We start from the raw sequence: 18126 nt of genomic DNA on the forward strand, positions 1-18126 counted from the left end.
TATAATGTTAAAAAAACAGCAAAAATGAGAAAACAAGAGCAAAGACCAAAGTTCATACTAATAATACACTTTTTCAACTATATGACAAAAATGAGATGCAGTTTTTTCTTGAACTTCTTAGCATATCTTTACAAAACATTGATGTGGCCCTCGGTGGGAAAAGTTTGGACGCCCCTGATACTGTATAAGTAATATATTGTTAGTCATGGGTACATTATTCAGTCTTTATAATATTGATTTTAAAATCAAATCACATAATCTACAAAGTATTACCATTGCACGATATGCTCACTGACCATAACATTTAGGGCACATGCACTATACAGTCTAATGAGATGTAATTTATTCTATCTCATAGAAGTAGAGTGGTACCTCAGTTTTCCTTATAATTCATTCCACGCGTTTTGATGAAAACCGAAATGTATGAAATATGAGGCAATTTTCCCACAGGAAATAATAAAAACCAGTTAACCAGTTTCAGATACCCCAAAATATTAACCGAAAATACATTTTACAGAGAATAATTAGAGTTTTGCATGCAGAAGACTGTTATTCTAAATGACGAACGGATGTAACTTATTGGTAATGCAGATGTCCCACACATCCTGGCGAGATCTAAGTCAGTGGTGTTTCTCACCTTCCTGTCGCGGGTTATTTGGCAGTCGCACAAAAAATGCATGGACAGTGACAGTGAGTCAGCAACGTGTAGGATGCTTTGTTCAGGCACTCTTGTTTTGCATAACAGTACAGCACACGGCACACGACTAGTTTGTTACGTCAAATATTGTACGGAAACCAAGGCCGTGTACGAAAGCCGAGACCAAATTTGGGCGAGAATTTTTGACGAAAACTGAATCATAGGAAACTTGGGGCGTACAAAAACAAAGTTTTGACTGTATTAGCAAAGAATCATATTTGTTATCTTAGACTACGAAATCGCCCCCACCTTAAGGCAATCATGTGATACCTCTCATCAGTCAACAAAAGAGATGATAATGGACGTAAAAAAAATTCTACTAGCTGATGATTGTGATACATGTAATGACAATTATTACATAAATACATTCTAAACAATTTTCTGAAGTTACATTTTTAGGTTTTAAACAGTTTTAAAGAATGTATTCAACCCTGTATGGAACACCCCAGAATTGAAATTATATAACAACAACAATAATAAACATTGTGAAATTAAGACCTGTTTGTCAGAGCATTAGAATCTTTGTACTGTAGTTTTTAAGTTAAGTTTTAAGTTTTTCAACAGCTTTGATATTGTATCCTATTATATACAGAGTAGGTATCCCTACACTGACCATTATACAAATGATGCACCTGCATATCAAAACAAAATGATGATGTCAATGTCATTCTTTTATTTCTAAATCCCGTGTGCATCTCTTCTCTTCTGTGGTTTGACAGGAAGAATCCTCAACAGGTTTTCCAAAGACATTGGCTACCTGGACTCTCTTCTGCCGTGGACGTTTGTGGACTTCACCCAGGTGAGTCTTCACCTCTGCGGGTTTGGGTTGCTGGCACTGCAGCATGGGGAGGCCATTTCATGCCTGGCTAAACCTGCTTTGTGGTGCGGCTCCCCTAATCTGGAAACAATTACTGTGGGATTACCTGCCAGTGCGGCCCAGCGCCTTCACAGATTTAATAAAAGTGCCTCATAGGCTAGAGGACTGGTGGGAGGCGGGGGCGTGGCTCCCATAGTGCGACACAACAGAGGCGGCCTCTTCACAGAATGTGTACTCAGCCTAAGCAAGTGATTGGGGGAGAGAAAGGTACCACAGAGGAAATAATGGACACAGGATGATGGCTCTGATATGGGAGGGAATAGCGGGGAGGAGATGACGAAGACGAGGTGTTGAGAGTAGGAAGAAATGAGAGCAAGAGGTGTGTGATGTGTTTGTAGGGGTCTAGCTACAAACATGGCTGCAGGGAATGTACACAGTGACTATATGTTCACATACAGTATACTTTACTAGGATGCAAATTGTGTTGTAGAGCACTTCAAACTGCAGTGGAAACTCTTGAGATTGAACACAATACGAGCAGTTTTGTGCAGACTTCAAAAACAATTTCCCCATAAGAAATAACGGCAATAGGAATAATCTGTTCCATCCGGTCACCATCACAAAGATTTGATCAACTACAGTATACCAGCAATGTTGTCAGTCATACAAGTGTAAAAGGGAGTAAACAACTGCAAAATGTAAAAACAACAACTTTGTTCAAATGACATAGCACATGGTCACGCTGGACAAAAGTACTGGGACACAGCTGTCAGTCTGTTGTCATGTTTTTCTCTCAACACCCTTTGTCAACGTTTTATACTACTTTACTTCAGTTTCTAAATTGCCGCACGGTGGCCTAGTGGTTAGCATGTTGGCCACACAGTCAGGAGATCTGGAAGATCTGGGTTCAAATCGCTGTTGGGCGTCTCTGCAGGTTTGCAGAGGTCTCCCCGTGCATGTGTGGGTTTTCGCCAGGTACTCCGGCTTCCACCCGCATTCAAAAAACATGCATGTTAGGTTAATTGGCGACTCTACATTGCCCATAGGTATGAATGTGAGTGTGAATGGTTGTTTGTCTATACTGTATGTGCCCTGCCATTGGCTGGCGACCAGTCCAGGGTCTACCCCGCCTCTCGCCTGAAGTCAGCTGAGATAGGCTCCAGCATACCCCCGTGGCCCTAGTGACGATAAGAGGCATAGAAGATGGATGGATAGGTAGTTCCTCAATCACTTTTGGCTTGTCTCCTTTGTGTAACGTTAATGTGCACCATTATTTTTTTACATGCATGGCCAATTTTGCTGATACAGATATTGCAGCCTTGAGTAATGGCCGATACTGATATCAATCGGACATTAGCACGAATCATACATACTTTTTTAAAACTTATTTGTTACTTATTTTGTTGTGTGGGATGTTAGAAAAGCCTTGATCAAGTGATATTACTCCAACAGAGAACAATAATCAGCAACAGTAGGTATGAGCCATTTACTTCTTTATGCATCTAGGGCTATAGTTTTATCCACAATGTAGTGACGGCTAGGCTTTATATAGCAAGGTGCTCAATGAAGCTTTTAAACACGACTTTACTCACCACCCACAGAGGCTGGCTCTTCTCTGATATAGCTAATATAGCTAGGAGTTTCCCATGTGATGCTGCTGGGTCAAGTGTGCGATGAGTTTGGTCGTGTTAAACTTCCTTCGTTTTGCACTCAAATGCAACGTCTTTTTCGGAGTAACAGTGTTTATATAAACAGTGTTTCGCCGACATCACTCCTACCCCCCTCGTCAACACAGCGTCTTAACGATGTTGTGATCATGTGGGCGCTATCTGGCCGCTGCTGGATGTATGTGCTGAGGTGGAGTCTGGAATCAACTGCTCGTATCGGACTGCCATATTTTAGATGTAGGCTGATAATCCAATTAGGTTTTTTTTGCGGCTATCGGCCCGATATTAGTATCGGATCGGGACACCCCTATTTATTTTTGTTAATGTCATAGACGATGCTGTTATCATAGTCACATTAGTTTTTTTTTTGTTTTTGTGTTTTGGTCACTGTTTATGTCATCAGTGACACAAAAATTGTATAACCAATTTCTAGGAAAGGTTTTAGTGTAGGTTGCTTACGGGCCAAGGAAGAACACATAAATCCAGGTCCAGAGAACTGGATCTTAGAGCTGTTACAGTCCACTTGCATCTAAGTAAAGCGGGGGAAGTGACCCACCAGATCCAGCAGATGGCTTGCCGTGTGTGGTGGTTGGCACCCACTTTGTAATGCACACTACCGCCACCAATAGGATTGCATTGGAACAGCATTTCAATGTATGTTGTTTTTTTTAATTTGGAAATTATTATTCTTATTTTTTTCTTCAAATGCTTCTGATTGGCTGTGGACGGATATGAACAGATGATCCCCAGTCTGGGATCTGTGTATGTGTGGACCTTAATTGGACCACATTCAGAACTCTGTGCACAATTGGCCTAACGCTCCGCTGGTCTTAGGCCTGGTAGCCAAGGGCCACCCTGATGCAAAGCCAGGTTAGGTTACCCACGAAAGCCCGCGGAGATGCGCCAGCTCATGCACCTCGCTCCACAAAGAAGGGAATGTTCACCGCACAATTCGAGGTAGAGGAGCAGGCGTGGCTCCTTGGTTAGGGCCAAAGAATGGAACAAAGGCGCAGTGAAAACGAATCCCCCCCTACCACAATGCCTGAGTGATGTTTGTGGCAGATACCCATCTCCCCGTAGACAAAAGCCATCTTAAATGCTGAAAGCACAAAAGATTATACGCACAAAAGGTTTTTTTGTCCACTTCATTTTGATAAGGTGAATAATGGCGGGAGTAAAATAATAACTTTGAGAGAAGGGCCTGCGGGTGTCACTGAAAGCTGTGAGACTCTACAAGGTTGGGAGTGAAAACACATGTATACATCACACCTAACTTACTGCACCAAATGTTATTGGTCTGTTTTATCAGGAAGCACACGGCGAGTGTGTCTGTGCAGAAGTTGATTAAGGTGACAATGAAATATGTGCAGGCCAAAGGTGGCATCTTTTGGACAAAACGTTTTTGTTTGGGGCTGCTTTGCGCCCTTGTTTGCAGGTGTCTTCCATAGATCATTAATGCTTTTAGGAAGGAAGGTTTTCCCTCTCTTTTTTCTCCCTTTAAATCAAAGCAGAAAAGCTGCTGATCCTGACTATTGTTGCTCATTCCTGTGAGGACATTTCCCCCATAGTCTTTGTCTAAATGATTGTCAGGCGGGAATAAAGTGAAACTTCATAAACAAAGCCCTAACTGGTTTATCTCTTTCTATAGGGAGAGCCCGTTTTTTCTGTGAGGGGATTTGCACCGCAGTCTCCTCTTTATGGTGAAGTAAGCACTTTAGCACCGCCCTTCCTATACCCACCCAACAAGGGGATTCCCTCAACCTTGTTACACCCATACCAGCACCTTTTTTTTTTTTAAATGGGTCTTATTTTGCTGTAATTTAGTATATTGAAAAGACAAGTCTTCTTGTCTGTGCTTTTTACGGCCAGGCCACAAAGACAGAAATGTCAATTAAAAACACCTCAGGCTTTGTGGACTGTTAGCTTTTGTGCGGACTTGACCTTTAAATCCCGGGTTGCCTCTGTTTTCCCAGAGGGGGCAGAGCAGGGGGGGCAAGACAATAATGGCGGGTGTGCAGAGAGGGGTATTTCAGTGCAGGATTTTTGTATGAGAGCTTGTGACCAGTCAGAACACCAACTTTAGGCGCAATAGCTACTATATAAATATGAGGAGATACTTCTTAACAAGTCAATTAGTTTAATTAGGTTTTCCCTTCTGTGGGAACATATCGGGAAAGACCCCTTTTCTGTTCCCTGTCCACAAAGTAAGGTCCATTAAGGCATGCTTGGAGAAGAATGAACTGGAAACACCAGTAGGATGAACTACAACAGAGATTTTGAGCCCTGTGAGGCCCTCTGTCTTGGGTCCAACATCACTGACCTTTGACCTTAGAAATGTTCTTTTGGAGGATTAGACACAAATTCCCACAGACGCACTTGTTCCACGCAGAAAAGCGAAAGCTGTTGTAGCAAAAGACTACATTGCTGCCATAACGCATCTTCAGCATTCCTGCAAATCCATTCTGCCATGACTTTAGACTTTAGTTGAAAGCTTTCATTGAAGGCAAATAAAAGCATACAAATTGTCTCCTAATTCATGCATTAAAAGCAATAAAGCCTCCGGTCATCATTAGAGAGAAAATAGTTGGTGTGTTTGTTCACCCTGCTATAGACACCAACTCAGCACAGAGGACACTCACAAAAACACACAGCAAAGACGTCTATTGTTTGAAAACACTGGCGGGTGGATCTTTTTTCTTTTTGTCTGTGTGTGTCTGTATATTGTGGCACATTGTGTGTCAGGCTTCTTCAGCGGCTTTGTGGGATATGAGAAGTGCTGACGTAACCACGAGGGCTGCGGGATGGGATTTCACCGCCTCTCTTCTCTGGTTCTTTTACCACCCCAGTGACAGAAGAAGTCAAGAATGCAGCGCATGGCTTTAGGCGTTGTACAAGTTACTCTGGGAAACAAAGGAGATGGTCCTGTGCGGAAGTGTATGCAGTGCGCAGCGCCATAACTCCATCGTGCTTGTCATAAATGAGCATTGTTTTAATGACAGCTCTATTGTGCTCAGACAAAAAGTGACATCTTTGCTTGCCTTGTTAAAAAAGTGCACGGTCCAGCACGGCAGCCCGGAAAACAAGCGATAGAAATTTCCAACCTCAGCTTGGAAAAGTGCAACGGAATAACACGCATTGGGGGTTCCTACTCATGAAGGTGGCTAATTGATGTACTCACGTCATCATTTTTTAACATGATTGTAAGTACAGTAGTCCCTTGCCAGAATGTTGTGGCTTCACTCTTACTACAGTTTTTCGAAAATTTATTTTAACGTATTTTTGGCATAAATTAAGCATTTTCAAGCATAAAAATTGGTAAATGAACTTAAATATTAATATAAGGCATTCAGAAGACACATTGAAATTGTGATATGTAGTATTTTACACTGGTCATTAGGTGTCATTAAGGTGTCATCACCAGACTTCACTGACGGAACAACAGGCTTTTATTGCAGGTTTCAATGATCTCACAACAGGCACAATAATAATAACATGATCATAATAATAACACGGGCTACTTTTGTGGCTCTAAACCAGCTACAGTAAAGCTAAAACACAACTCTGAATCCCTGATGTCACTTCCTATCCACCACCCACTCATCTCCCCTAGCAACACACACACACAAGCACAAGTTTTATTTACGGTATGCCTTAAATGGCTTATTTTCTGTTATTATAGCTACTATATTGGGTGATACAAGTGCAAAGATGACTACAGGGGTGTCATTTCACATGCAAGAGGGCTCTAATAATGTTAAAAAACGTATTTAGAAGGTTGTAAACAGGTTTTGTAGGCTCTAACTACAAAAATATTTCCATTTATAAATAAGGAATCCTAATTTGCAGAACATTACTTACAAGAGTCCGGTCTGGAACTAATTAACCACAATAAAAGAGGGATTACTGTTTGTTTGTGTAGCCTCACTCTTCTCCTCCTTAACCGCTGCACACAAAAGGGTGAAAATTTGGCAAGACATGCACCCCTACTGTGTTGCATGTGATATTATATTTCTCAAAAATGCACTACTTGGTTATTATTTTATTTGATCCCATAAGTCTGTCTGTAATATTTTAGCAACATCGGCAAAACGTGGATGTCATCATCTTCATGCAGGGGCACGGGTGGAGTCATTGACCATTGGTCTAATGATTATAAACCTTTGAGGCTATCTGTATTTCATTTATGCTAGCATGTTTTCCAAAACATTTCAAGCACAGCCCATAGGGGGCGACACAAATGTCATCCACAACTTATAAAAAAATCATGCTATAAGATGTTAATCGATGGTTGAGAATTCGGTCCAGGGTAAAGTGCTCATGACATCAAACCAGGTTAATATTTCCCATGTTAGATGTGTGCTTGAATGTTGAAGTATTTACCGTTCACTTTTTGTCACTACTTCCGGAGACTGGAGCAGGAGGAGGAAGTGTCGTTTACCCGAGGACTTCCCACCTGGAAGTTATCGTCACTCCAATGCTTTCTCAATTGTTATGGATGAATTTCTGTTGTTTGATAAACATTTTTTTTTAAATGATGCCCTCTCGTTGTGTTGAAGGCTTTTGCTGGAACACTCGAGGATGCTTCGGTCTTACAGCAAACTTCGAGGGACAAATGTTTTAATACTGCCCTGTAGATGGAAATAAAAAATTTAAAAAACCCACAAGACATTCCACTGTGGAAAAGCATGCCAAGGTAACCAATATTTTCTATAGTAGCCAGCCTGGTGCTGGGCTAATGAAGTGTTGATTTGTAGCGCTAGGCGGCTAATGTGGCATCAGTTGTAGCATGCAACAATACTGTAAATCTAAAGGGTGATCTTTGATTGCAGCGTTACTACGACTCTTAGGATAATGATATGGGTTTTCATGCCAAATTGCTACCTAAACAACAATTGCAGTGTGCATTGAGCTGTTAGTACATTTACATTCACTAAATTAGTGAGATTACTGAAATAATTTGATTTCTCAGTTTTTCACACCTCAGCATGATGTCCCTGTTTATATGCATCTCGACTGTGATGATTGGCCATGTGCTGTGTGCCCCCCATGCGCTTATGCTCCTTTCAGTAAGGTCAAAGTTGGTTGCCTTGTTACATCACATATAAACAAAGCATCTCGGCCAGCCTTGACAGATTCACCTGTTAGAAGCGACTTTGGGCTTGTTTTTGTCGAAATGCTTACAAGTTTGTCGTTGTTTTGGGCTTGTTTTCAGAGAGCTGGTTGCTTGTTTCTCTGGCGAGACCTGGCAACCCTGTCTCCACAGCAAATGTCCATGAGAAGAAATTCTACGAGCTACATTGTGCTATCAATTATGTCTCATTTGAAGTGATTACGCAAAACACAACTGTTGCCCTCTTCAATTTATGATGATTATCGTTGACCTGAATGGCTAGCACCTTGCACAGAAACAACATAGGTGACTGCAGTGTGATGGCTACTTTTTTACATGACAAAGTGTGACTGTTCAGCTTCCTCCATTCATATGTAGAATAGCCACTAACTGTAGACACAGTTTTTCTCCACCTTCTTGAGCGACATTTTAGATCGTAGCTAAAGTTACATCCATCGAACATGGACACGTACAGTGTTAGCATAAAGAGCTACAAGCAACATCCACTGAACATTGAAATGCTGTATATTCCCTGGAACCCCCACTAGCAATGTGCACAAAGCAAGACTGGCACATGTGCAGGTTGCCGGCTCCACTCTAGTAGCACATGCAGGCAAGAGAGAGAACTAGTTTCCAGTCGCATTATCTAGATATGTTAATCTGACTTTTATAAAGCCGAACACAATCTAATGAAGGTGTTTACATGAGTGTTTAAAAGCTAGTTTTACAACAATTCATGCGATAATTAACTTTTTTAGTGCATGTAAACATACTGAGTTGTGTTCTTGTTGTGAATGCAGTTGTCGCTCGCTACATCGCGGTTCGAACATCGCTCCCTCATTCTACTGTGGTTTTCCAAAAATGAATGAATTAATAAATGATCGCTGGTTCGTGGTTGACTATGGCCCATTATTAGTCAAAAAATAGTGAAAGCCTAAAAAAGTTCTCCTCCCATTCCGTGTGGAAGTGGTACGTTTTTGGCTTCTTACTTTGTCCTTCTTCCCCATTCCGTTTAAAACATTTTTTAAAGTTTAGAATACGTAATTTAAAGAGGCTAACTAATTAGCTTGGTAGCTTGCTATGCTTAAAGCAGCGGCCGTTCCTGTAGAGATCCCGTAGCCTGTGCAATGTGGTGTGAACAAAGAATAATAGGAGTGTAGTGGTGACTATAGGGGAGTTATTTCATGTCTAGAGGCCTCTAATAATGTTAAAAACTGTATTTAGAAAGTCCTAAAGTTTTTTTATGCTTTACTTTCACTTTCTTGATGTCTCATGGCTGTGTTTGTGTTCTCGATGTCAATTGCTAGCTAAACATGGATTGTCACTTCTTGTCTTGATTGTCTTTGTAGCCTATCTTGCAGTCGATCTGTCTTTTTCAGAAGTAAATCCATATTTTTTTAGTAGATCTATCTCTACGAATCTCTGAAAAATAGTATGGGATTTCATGCAAGGGCTAGGTCTTGCAGCGTGCAAAAAGTTGTAGTAACACAACTATCTGAGGAAAGACCAGCCAGCTCCACACACTTACACAATCTGCTGAAGAAAATGTGGCTGAATTATTATTATTCACATACAGTAGTGTTGTGAATATGTCATTTTCCTAGCTTTGCCGTGACTTCATGGCTGAATCAGGTTCCCGGCACGTGTTCTTGTGGTGACATCACAGCCAAAATGGCGTTGGTTCAGAAAACTTGCTGGGGGGGCCGTGTCAAAACCACAACTTTGTTTCACTCGTATTTTATAGTGGTTGATTTATCTACGACATCAGTGTGGCACAAGTGTTTTATTTAGTCAGTACTTTCATTTCGTTATTGTTTTTTTGTTTTTTGTCTGACGTGGTTGAATCAATCTCAACTTGTCTGCTGTCTAAAGAACAACGATAAAATAAATAACACTGTGGAACAGCAGCAGCATTATTCTGCTTAACACAACACTGGCATGGAAACAGGAGTTCAGAACATTCAGAGAGCGCGTAAAAAAAACAGCAAAAAGTGATTAAGTTGGTTATCAACATACTGTACCAACCAAGTTGCACCAGTCATGCTATTGTTGACTTTCGCCTGCAATGCTTTGAGGCGCGATGCTGTACATCCACACCCTAATCTTCAGTTCGGCTGCAGATAACCGTAGCGCATCCCATTGGACAGTTTCAGTTTTTTTTCCTTCAAAGTGTGCAAGTGGATGACTTATCCAGGAGGTACTGTACCTATTATAGACAGAAGTGTCATAAATGAATCAACATTTTTGGTGTTGAGACACCAAAGTACTGTTCCAAACGCACAAAAATGTTCAACATGAAATAATCACATACGCATAAAAGGTGGTGGTTGAGCAACTGTAAGTCCAATGTATCCAGGTGGTGAACAAGGTCACCCATCAATGGATCACTTGATGGCAGGAAGCTCCCAGTGTGGTCCCACGGTGCCTCGGTCCGACACCTCAGCTGCTGTGACTCACACATCCAGTGCGGGGGGCCTTTGGATGGGGGTCCTTCAAGCCTGGGAACTTCCTTTTACACAGTCTCAGCCTCGCCCAGAAACCTTCCCATGTGTCAAAATGATGAATCCCGGGCTCTCTGTCTGCAGCGCTGTGTTCATTGCTGAGCGATTCACCAATCACTGCTCTCCCTTGTAGTTAAAAATGTGTTTTGTGTCGTGAGGAAGAGAAAAGAAGGGATGACTGAATGGCGGGCACAAATGATTTATAGTTGGAGCATTGGGCAGAGCACATTTCAAAGCTTTTCTCTTATTTCCAAGATGGGGTTGGAAATCAGCAGCTTGACTGAGCCCAAATAAGTGACTTCTTTTACCTTTTCACGGCACACAAAGGCCCTAATCCAAGGACTACTTCAGCCACCAATGTAGACCACCACGGTATGTGTCAGCCTCTCCTCATCACACAACAAAACACATTGACTGCAGCTTTATGAAGTGAAAATGGCCCAGAAGGACAAAATGTGAAGGAGGTGTCCACAGTCATTTCTCTCAAAGAAAGGCAGGCCGCATCTGGGCATTTAATGCTAAAATAAAGCCCGAAGACAGAGCAGAATGGATCGGGTCACCTCTATTGTAACAGAGCCCGAGTGAAACAGCCCTGTTTTGTTTCAGTACCACTGACCCTTGCAGCTTATTGTGCCACCCTGTCACAGAAAAGTGTGGACGAGAAAAAAATTCCAGCAATGACAGAGGACTTCTTTTGAGGACTTTTCTTTGCTGTGCTTTCCCCTCATTTCCTGTTTTGTTTGCAATTTTTTCCCAGTGGTGAGCATGGCGCAGTGTCAGTAAATAATGGGAGAATGCAAGGGAGAGAAGAAGAGAGCGGAGCGACTCCTTGTGTCTGGAGGGATGTTTAATTAAAGCCCAGTGTTTACTTTGTGCCGTGCAACAAGGCCCGCTATCGCTGCCCCAAACAAATATGGTGATTAACTTCAATTTTCTGCATTTATTGCGACATCAAAGGGGTGATGCTATCGCAAAAGAAAATAAAGCAATTAGGGTCCGCTGGGATCGGAATGGACTTTGCACACAGCAGTTGTGCATGAATGAGTCAATCACATGCGTGCAGGAGCTTTCTTTTCCTTGCTAAAGAGCAATTAGTTCTAATTCTTTATTTGTATACAAAACCTTTCTTCCATCCATCCACTTTTATGTGCGGGCGGGATGTGGCTTTGGGAGTTTTCTGTTCCTGTGCGGCTACACCAAGAGATATGGATGTGGTCCGAGAGGGTGAGGATGACTTATCGCAGCCATCTGTGTGTAGTGGTGGGCGGGAGCCGCCGTGTTCCCGATGCTGACACGATAAGCGGCGGACCAGGCCAAATGGATCACATCAAACAGAGAGGCCATGGCGACAGCGAGCCCACGGGAGGGGAGCAGGAGGGCTGCTATCTAACGCTTCCTGTTCCTCAACGTGTCCCCTTTGATGACCCCAATCGTCAGATAAGGCGGGTCAGGCCCGGGCCCTGGTGATCCTCCAATTAGAATTCAAATGAACGAAGCAGTCAGCATGAGTGAGCGATGTCACAGCAGCACAGCCTAAAGAACAGTGCAGGGAGGATTTTTGTTCACTTAATGTGTGTTGGCCGCAAGGGAAGGAGACGAGATAGCGTGCAGTAATGGCCCGTGCGCCATCTCTCTCTGCAGTCTGGTAGCCTTCCATCAGGGCTCAGATTGAAACTTATGTAGTGTGAAATTCTCGGGATCGGATGTGCTCCGTAGTTTCCACTCCCCGCTTGATTGTGTGGGCTCCACTACGCTGGTGGTTGGACTGGTAATACCCTCTTATCTGACCCGCAAACGGAATTGAGTGGCTTTTCATCATAAAAACACGCTGAAAGTGATCATGCTTAAATGTGTGCCTAAATGGTAGATAGCGTCTGTAATTAAGGCGCTGAATTGAATGTCTGGTTGAAGGTAGAAGTGTGATGCTAATCTTGACGTTTTTAGATTCCTCTCTTCGGGACGTGCCTAATTTCAGGTGAGGTTATGTGAGGTTATGCGTTTATGGGATTTCATAGATGTATCGTTTTGTTTAGGGAAGTAAAAGCAACAATAGTGAACTTTTGCGAGCCAACTTTGGAAATGATGTGAATGCTCAGACCCCAGCATATCATAGCATACGCCCCCTTGGTGTTTTCTGTACGTCCCACACTCTGTTTACACAGCTAATTAGCTTGACAGGGTTGAAAAATGTTTTTCATTTTTCCCAAGCTGCTGTACCTACCCTGACGTTTTGTGGCACGGGCCAGGGGAGGGCTGCCTCACACTGTGCAAGCCGTCCGTCCATCTTCTATGCCGCAGGTGTCAAACTCAACGCCCGGGGGCCAGATGTGGCCCGCCACATCATTTTATGTGGCCTGCAAAAGCTTGGGAATAGTGTGTGTCAATAATGCACCTCATCTTTTTCCTTATAAATGTATTTATTCTTTCATTTTGACTGAAAAATTGTACTGCATGCAGTTTTTCTAAACTTCAATATTGTCTGATCAGATATTCCAAGCATTTTTTGTTATCAAAAATAAATCCCTGAATGTCTGCTTGTCACCTTGATGTGTCCGCGTCACTTCTCAAATCAAAGCAAGTTATCCACCACTCTGTTAGTAAAAATATAATAATCAAGTGCACGGGCATTGTGTAATAATATCATGAGGTTATATTTATATTCATATACTTGTATAATAACAGTTACAAGTGGCCCTATGAAGGCAGCCATAACTGCCATGTGGCCCTCAATGAAAACGAGTTTGACACCCCTGTTCTATGCCGCTTATCCTCACAAGGGTTGCGGGTATGCTGGAGCCTATCCCAACTGACTTCAGGCGAGAGGTGGGATACACCCTGGACTGTTCGCTATTCACACTCAAATTCATACCTATGGACAATGTAGAGTCGGCAGTTAACCTAACATGCATGTTTTGGAAGGTTGGAGGAAACCCGAGTACCCAGAGAAAACCCAAACACGCACAAGGAGAACATGCAAACTCCACACAGAGATGCCCAACGGAAATTCAAACACAGATCTTCCAGATCTACTGACTGTGTGGCCAACATGCTAACCACTTCCACCGTGCCACCGTGCAAGCCATTGCTAATAACCTAATTGATCGACGTAATTACTGTTGTGAGATACAGTAAATCATAATAGTAATAACATAAATAAGACTGAAGTACAGAGGAAACTCTGTTTTCGTCAATAATCTGTTACAGAAGGTGAGAGGAAAACCGAAACATACCTTTTCCCCTTAAGGAACCATGTAAATCCAATTCATCCAGACACCCAAAAAAATATGAACGCAAAACACATTTTCTCAAGAATAATTATACCATCACATGCATAAAAGAAAGCAAAATACAAGTATAAAGCAAAATATAATATAAATGATGAATTAAATGGATAAATGAACATTTAACGTCACTTCTAGAAGACTTGCTGGTGAACATGGTGATGAGTGGAGAGAGTAGGGGAGGGCAGGGGACAGAAGAGCCACGCGGACGCTGTTTCACTCTAGTTCGTTACAAACCTGACTGTAACGAGTGGACAGTTAGATCTGCATACTTGTATGTAATACATCACTTTCTGTAATGTCTTCCTTAAGTCGGCCCCCTGCGACCTGTGTTAACTTACCAACCTTTACATGACAATCCCATTGTAACAGACGCTACCTTCCTAATTTGCCAGAACATCTTTCTTGATTTCAGTAGTGTTTCTCATCTTCTTTATCAAAGTTCTGGCACTTTTTTGCAGCAGTACTTAATAAAAACAAACACACACACACACACACACATTCCGCTTCCACTCAGAAATACGCAGTGCGTTGGACGCCTCATCAGAGCATGGCACACTGTGCCTATTAGGAGGAAGGAAGGAGACAGATACAGAGTTGTAAATTGTTCGGTGTGCGCTCTATGAACAAATAAATCACACACACACGTAATAAAGATGATTAAAGGATTCCCTGGCCGGAATCTGTCTATAGTGCCCCATCGATAGAAGGACCAATATCCATTCTTCATACAGACCGAGTCACCAATGTGCGGATACTTTTTTGGGGCGGGACTTGATTCTACAGATTAGTTGGTTAGGCACACTGTTTGGTCGTATGATAACCAACACATACCTTTATCAATCATTTTTGTCCAAAACCGAATCCTACAAAAACCAAGGTTCCACTGAAAAATAAAATGCAATCCTGCCACTTATTAAAAGCATCACAGATTTTTTCATACGAGGTGAAAAGTATGACCCTGTCAGAGGCTTATGACATTTTCATGAGAGCGCAGGTGGTGTGTGTGTGTGTGTGTGTCAGAGCCATGCACTGAGCGGATGACTCATTGTGTTGTTGTTGAGGGCAGTGATGTACAGCATGTGTGTGTGTGTGTTTACTTGTGATGTATCAGACTGCCACAGTGTCGTTGCCAGAGTCACTGTGGTCTGGCCTGCTGCCTGCCACCTCCACTTAAGGGGCCAGAGGTGTTGAAGGCTCAACCCGGGGGATGCCAAGTGCTAAATTTCCACCTGCTACTAAGTGAGAATTAACACTGCCATGATTCTCTTTCCACGCAGTGAGTCACCGAACCTGCTGCTACTTTATTCTACGACGGCAGCGTGCAGACAGAAGTGAAAAGTTTGTCTTGTTTACTCTTTAAAGCTGCTGTTTGCTTGTCTTCTCAGGTATTCCTGCAGGTTGTTGGAGTGATTGTAGTGTCCTCCATCATCATTCCCTGGATCCTCGTACCGTTTGTTCCTCTCCTCGTTGTCTTCCTGTGTCTGCGGCGCTACTTCCTCCAGACTTCCAGGGATATCAAGCGCCTGGAGGCTACCAGTAATTTTTTTGAGGGGGTGGAGGGATTGCGTGGGGGCGTAGGCATGTCCATTGGTAGTGGGAGACAAAAGGCGGACCACAGGAATGCTAATAGACCATTGAGGAGTTCCATGGTCATTAGCATAAAGGCTAAAGGTGGCACTGGCCCATGACTCGGCCACACGCAATTTCCTCAAGAGACTGGAGTTCATGACATCACGTACAATAGGGAAAATGCCAAGTGGGCACGACTAGGATTTCAGTTCACCTATTTTGAATGTGTACGGCAAAGGCCCAAATGCACATTGGCCAATAGGTTCTGTCATCTTCAAGAATAAAGGTTCTATTAAAACCCTCGGCGGAAACATTTAGGCTTTGTGAGCCTGACAAATGGAGACAAAAGAGCGCTGAATTGCAACATTTCCATAAAATGGTTTAATGCAGAAGCTGCAAATATTACAAGCTAACATTTGAAGTCTTTGCTTGACTGAGCTCTATAGAAACACTCAAGCACTGAATAGACTGTTCATTATTTAAATGAAGGCGCAGCGGGATGGAAGTGCAAACAGAGCATTTTGTAATTTGTTTGTATGAGTAGCTAACTCTTTTTTTTGTTTATTTACCCACAGCTCGGAGTCCCGTCTTCTCCCACCTCTCTTCTTCTCTCCAAGGCCTGAGCACAATACGAGCTTTTAAGGTTCAGGAGAGGTTTCAGAAGATGTTTGACGACTATCAAGACCGTCACTCAGGTCAGGAGACCTTATTGTCGCGCCACTACTGAGTCTGCTGTGGAACTCAACGTATACAGTCGTCCCTCGTTTAACACAGTTAAATGATTCCAGACCCGACCCCGATAAGTGAATTTCCACTAAGTAGGATTCAATATTAATAAATAGTTTTGTAGATGGAGCATAGAAAACCTGTTTATGACATTTTAAAAGTGGGTTTTAACGTTGTTAGAGCTCTGTGCCCTGTAGACATGAAATAACACCCCTATAATGACCTTTATACAGTGGTCCCTCGCTCTACCGTGGTTCACCTTTCACGGATTTGCTGTTTCGCGTTTTTTTTTTGGGCTTCATTTTTTTTTTTCATTACAGCATCTGAATGCTGTTACAGGCCGAGCCTGGCCCTTTAAGAAGAATTGCATTGTGGGAAGTTGGGTGTCTATCTCTTCACTCTCTTGTTTGTCTGCACCGCCCATTGTTTTCTGCGTCCTGGTTGGCTGTAGACCATTGTCAAGCACTCTCCTTCGTGCCGTCCTGCCATGTCTCCTGTGCCATTGCTAGCTTGCTAGCTTGTAAATGAATCTTCGGTTCGTCTGCAGCAGTATGTTTTAACAAGGATACAAAAACCCTACAGTACAGTGGAACGGCGCCAGGACCAAAAGGTGACATGAGTGAAATACGCGTGAGTGACTTCATAATTTCTTGTGTTGATCATTAAAACTCAAACAAAGGTTTGAACTTTTTTGAGTGTTTAAACAAGAGAGAAATGTGCGAAAAGTGTATAAAGTGTGGGAACCTATTCCCCACGATAAACGAGGGAACACTGTACTCGTATTACCTAATATAGTAGATATGATAATCGATAATAAGACATAATAACTCACACTTTAGCAACGGCAAAGTTGTTGTTGTTGGAGTATCTCGAACGCAATGTGGGTCAATTACATGGCATGCACAACGCTTATGCGCAGGCTACGGGATCTCTGCCGGGACATAAGAGACGGCCGCCGCTTTAAGCACAGCAAGCTACTGAGCCAACTAGTTAGCCTCCAATTTATTCTAAACTTAAGAAAGGATTTGAAACTGAGTGGACAGACACACGGAATGGAAGAACTTTTTTCCATGATATCATGTCAGACTCTGCATCCATGGTAGCATTACTGACACCTAGTGACCAGAAAGAATACCACGTATGACTTGTCAATATTTCTTTGACTAATAATAGGCAATAGTCAACCGAAACAGTGAAACAATCATTTATTAATTAATTTTTGAAAAGCTGCTATAGATTGAGGGAGCGATGTTTGAACCGCGATGTAGCGAGGGACGACTGTACTCACTTTTAATTGGCTACACAAGCACAATTAAATGAGATCCAATACAACTACTCGATATCAAAATATAAGATGAATTAATGGTCAGTTTTAATTGACACTGTGAGAGGTATTAATTTGAAAATGTTTATTATTGGGGTTGTAATTTACTGAGCTGCTTCTAGGTTGGTCGTCTTATTTAACGACAACAGAAGGAAAAGCATAGCAGAAACACAATAAACCACAATGAAAATATAGTGCAAACAGAATGTTCTAGGATGTCAGACCATCTCCTTTTCTGTAGGAAATAAATACAGGAAAAATTGTCATCATAAAACCTTCATTAATTAATTAATTGTAAACGTAATGTTTTAAGTACCGGCGACATTTTAACATTCTTAACAGGCATTTAAGTGTAAAAAGACGTTTACCACTAACATCATGTAAAGTGCTAAATGAATAAAACATTCAGTCTTTGGTAATAAGTGACAATG

The 18126-nt window shown here is 42.2% G+C and overlaps 1 protein-coding gene across 6 annotated transcripts in view; it reads left to right on the forward strand.

The window, feature by feature from the left end:
* Positions 1-18126, forward strand: part of LOC129187568 (ATP-binding cassette sub-family C member 4-like) — a 59540-nt gene that overhangs the window by 21998 nt on the left and 19416 nt on the right. For 3 of the 6 annotated variants that reach the window (XR_008572435.1, XM_054787035.1, XM_054787036.1), the window contains exons 20-22: positions 1417-1496; positions 15462-15612; positions 16221-16340. Coding sequence is in view for 4 of the 6 variants with exons in the window: in XM_054787035.1 (XP_054643010.1) it covers positions 1417-1496; positions 15462-15612; positions 16221-16340 (351 nt within the window). In the remaining 2 variants the exon portion in view is untranslated. Of the gene's footprint in view, positions 1-1416; positions 1497-13000; positions 15613-16220; positions 16341-18126 lie in introns of those variants that run through there. The other 3 variants (XR_008572436.1, XM_054787037.1, XM_054787038.1) reach the window with 3 other exon arrangements.

This window comes from Dunckerocampus dactyliophorus, chromosome 9 (assembly GCF_027744805.1).
Source record: "Dunckerocampus dactyliophorus isolate RoL2022-P2 chromosome 9, RoL_Ddac_1.1, whole genome shotgun sequence".
In the NCBI taxonomy this organism is placed as follows: Eukaryota; Metazoa; Chordata; class Actinopteri; order Syngnathiformes; family Syngnathidae; genus Dunckerocampus; species Dunckerocampus dactyliophorus.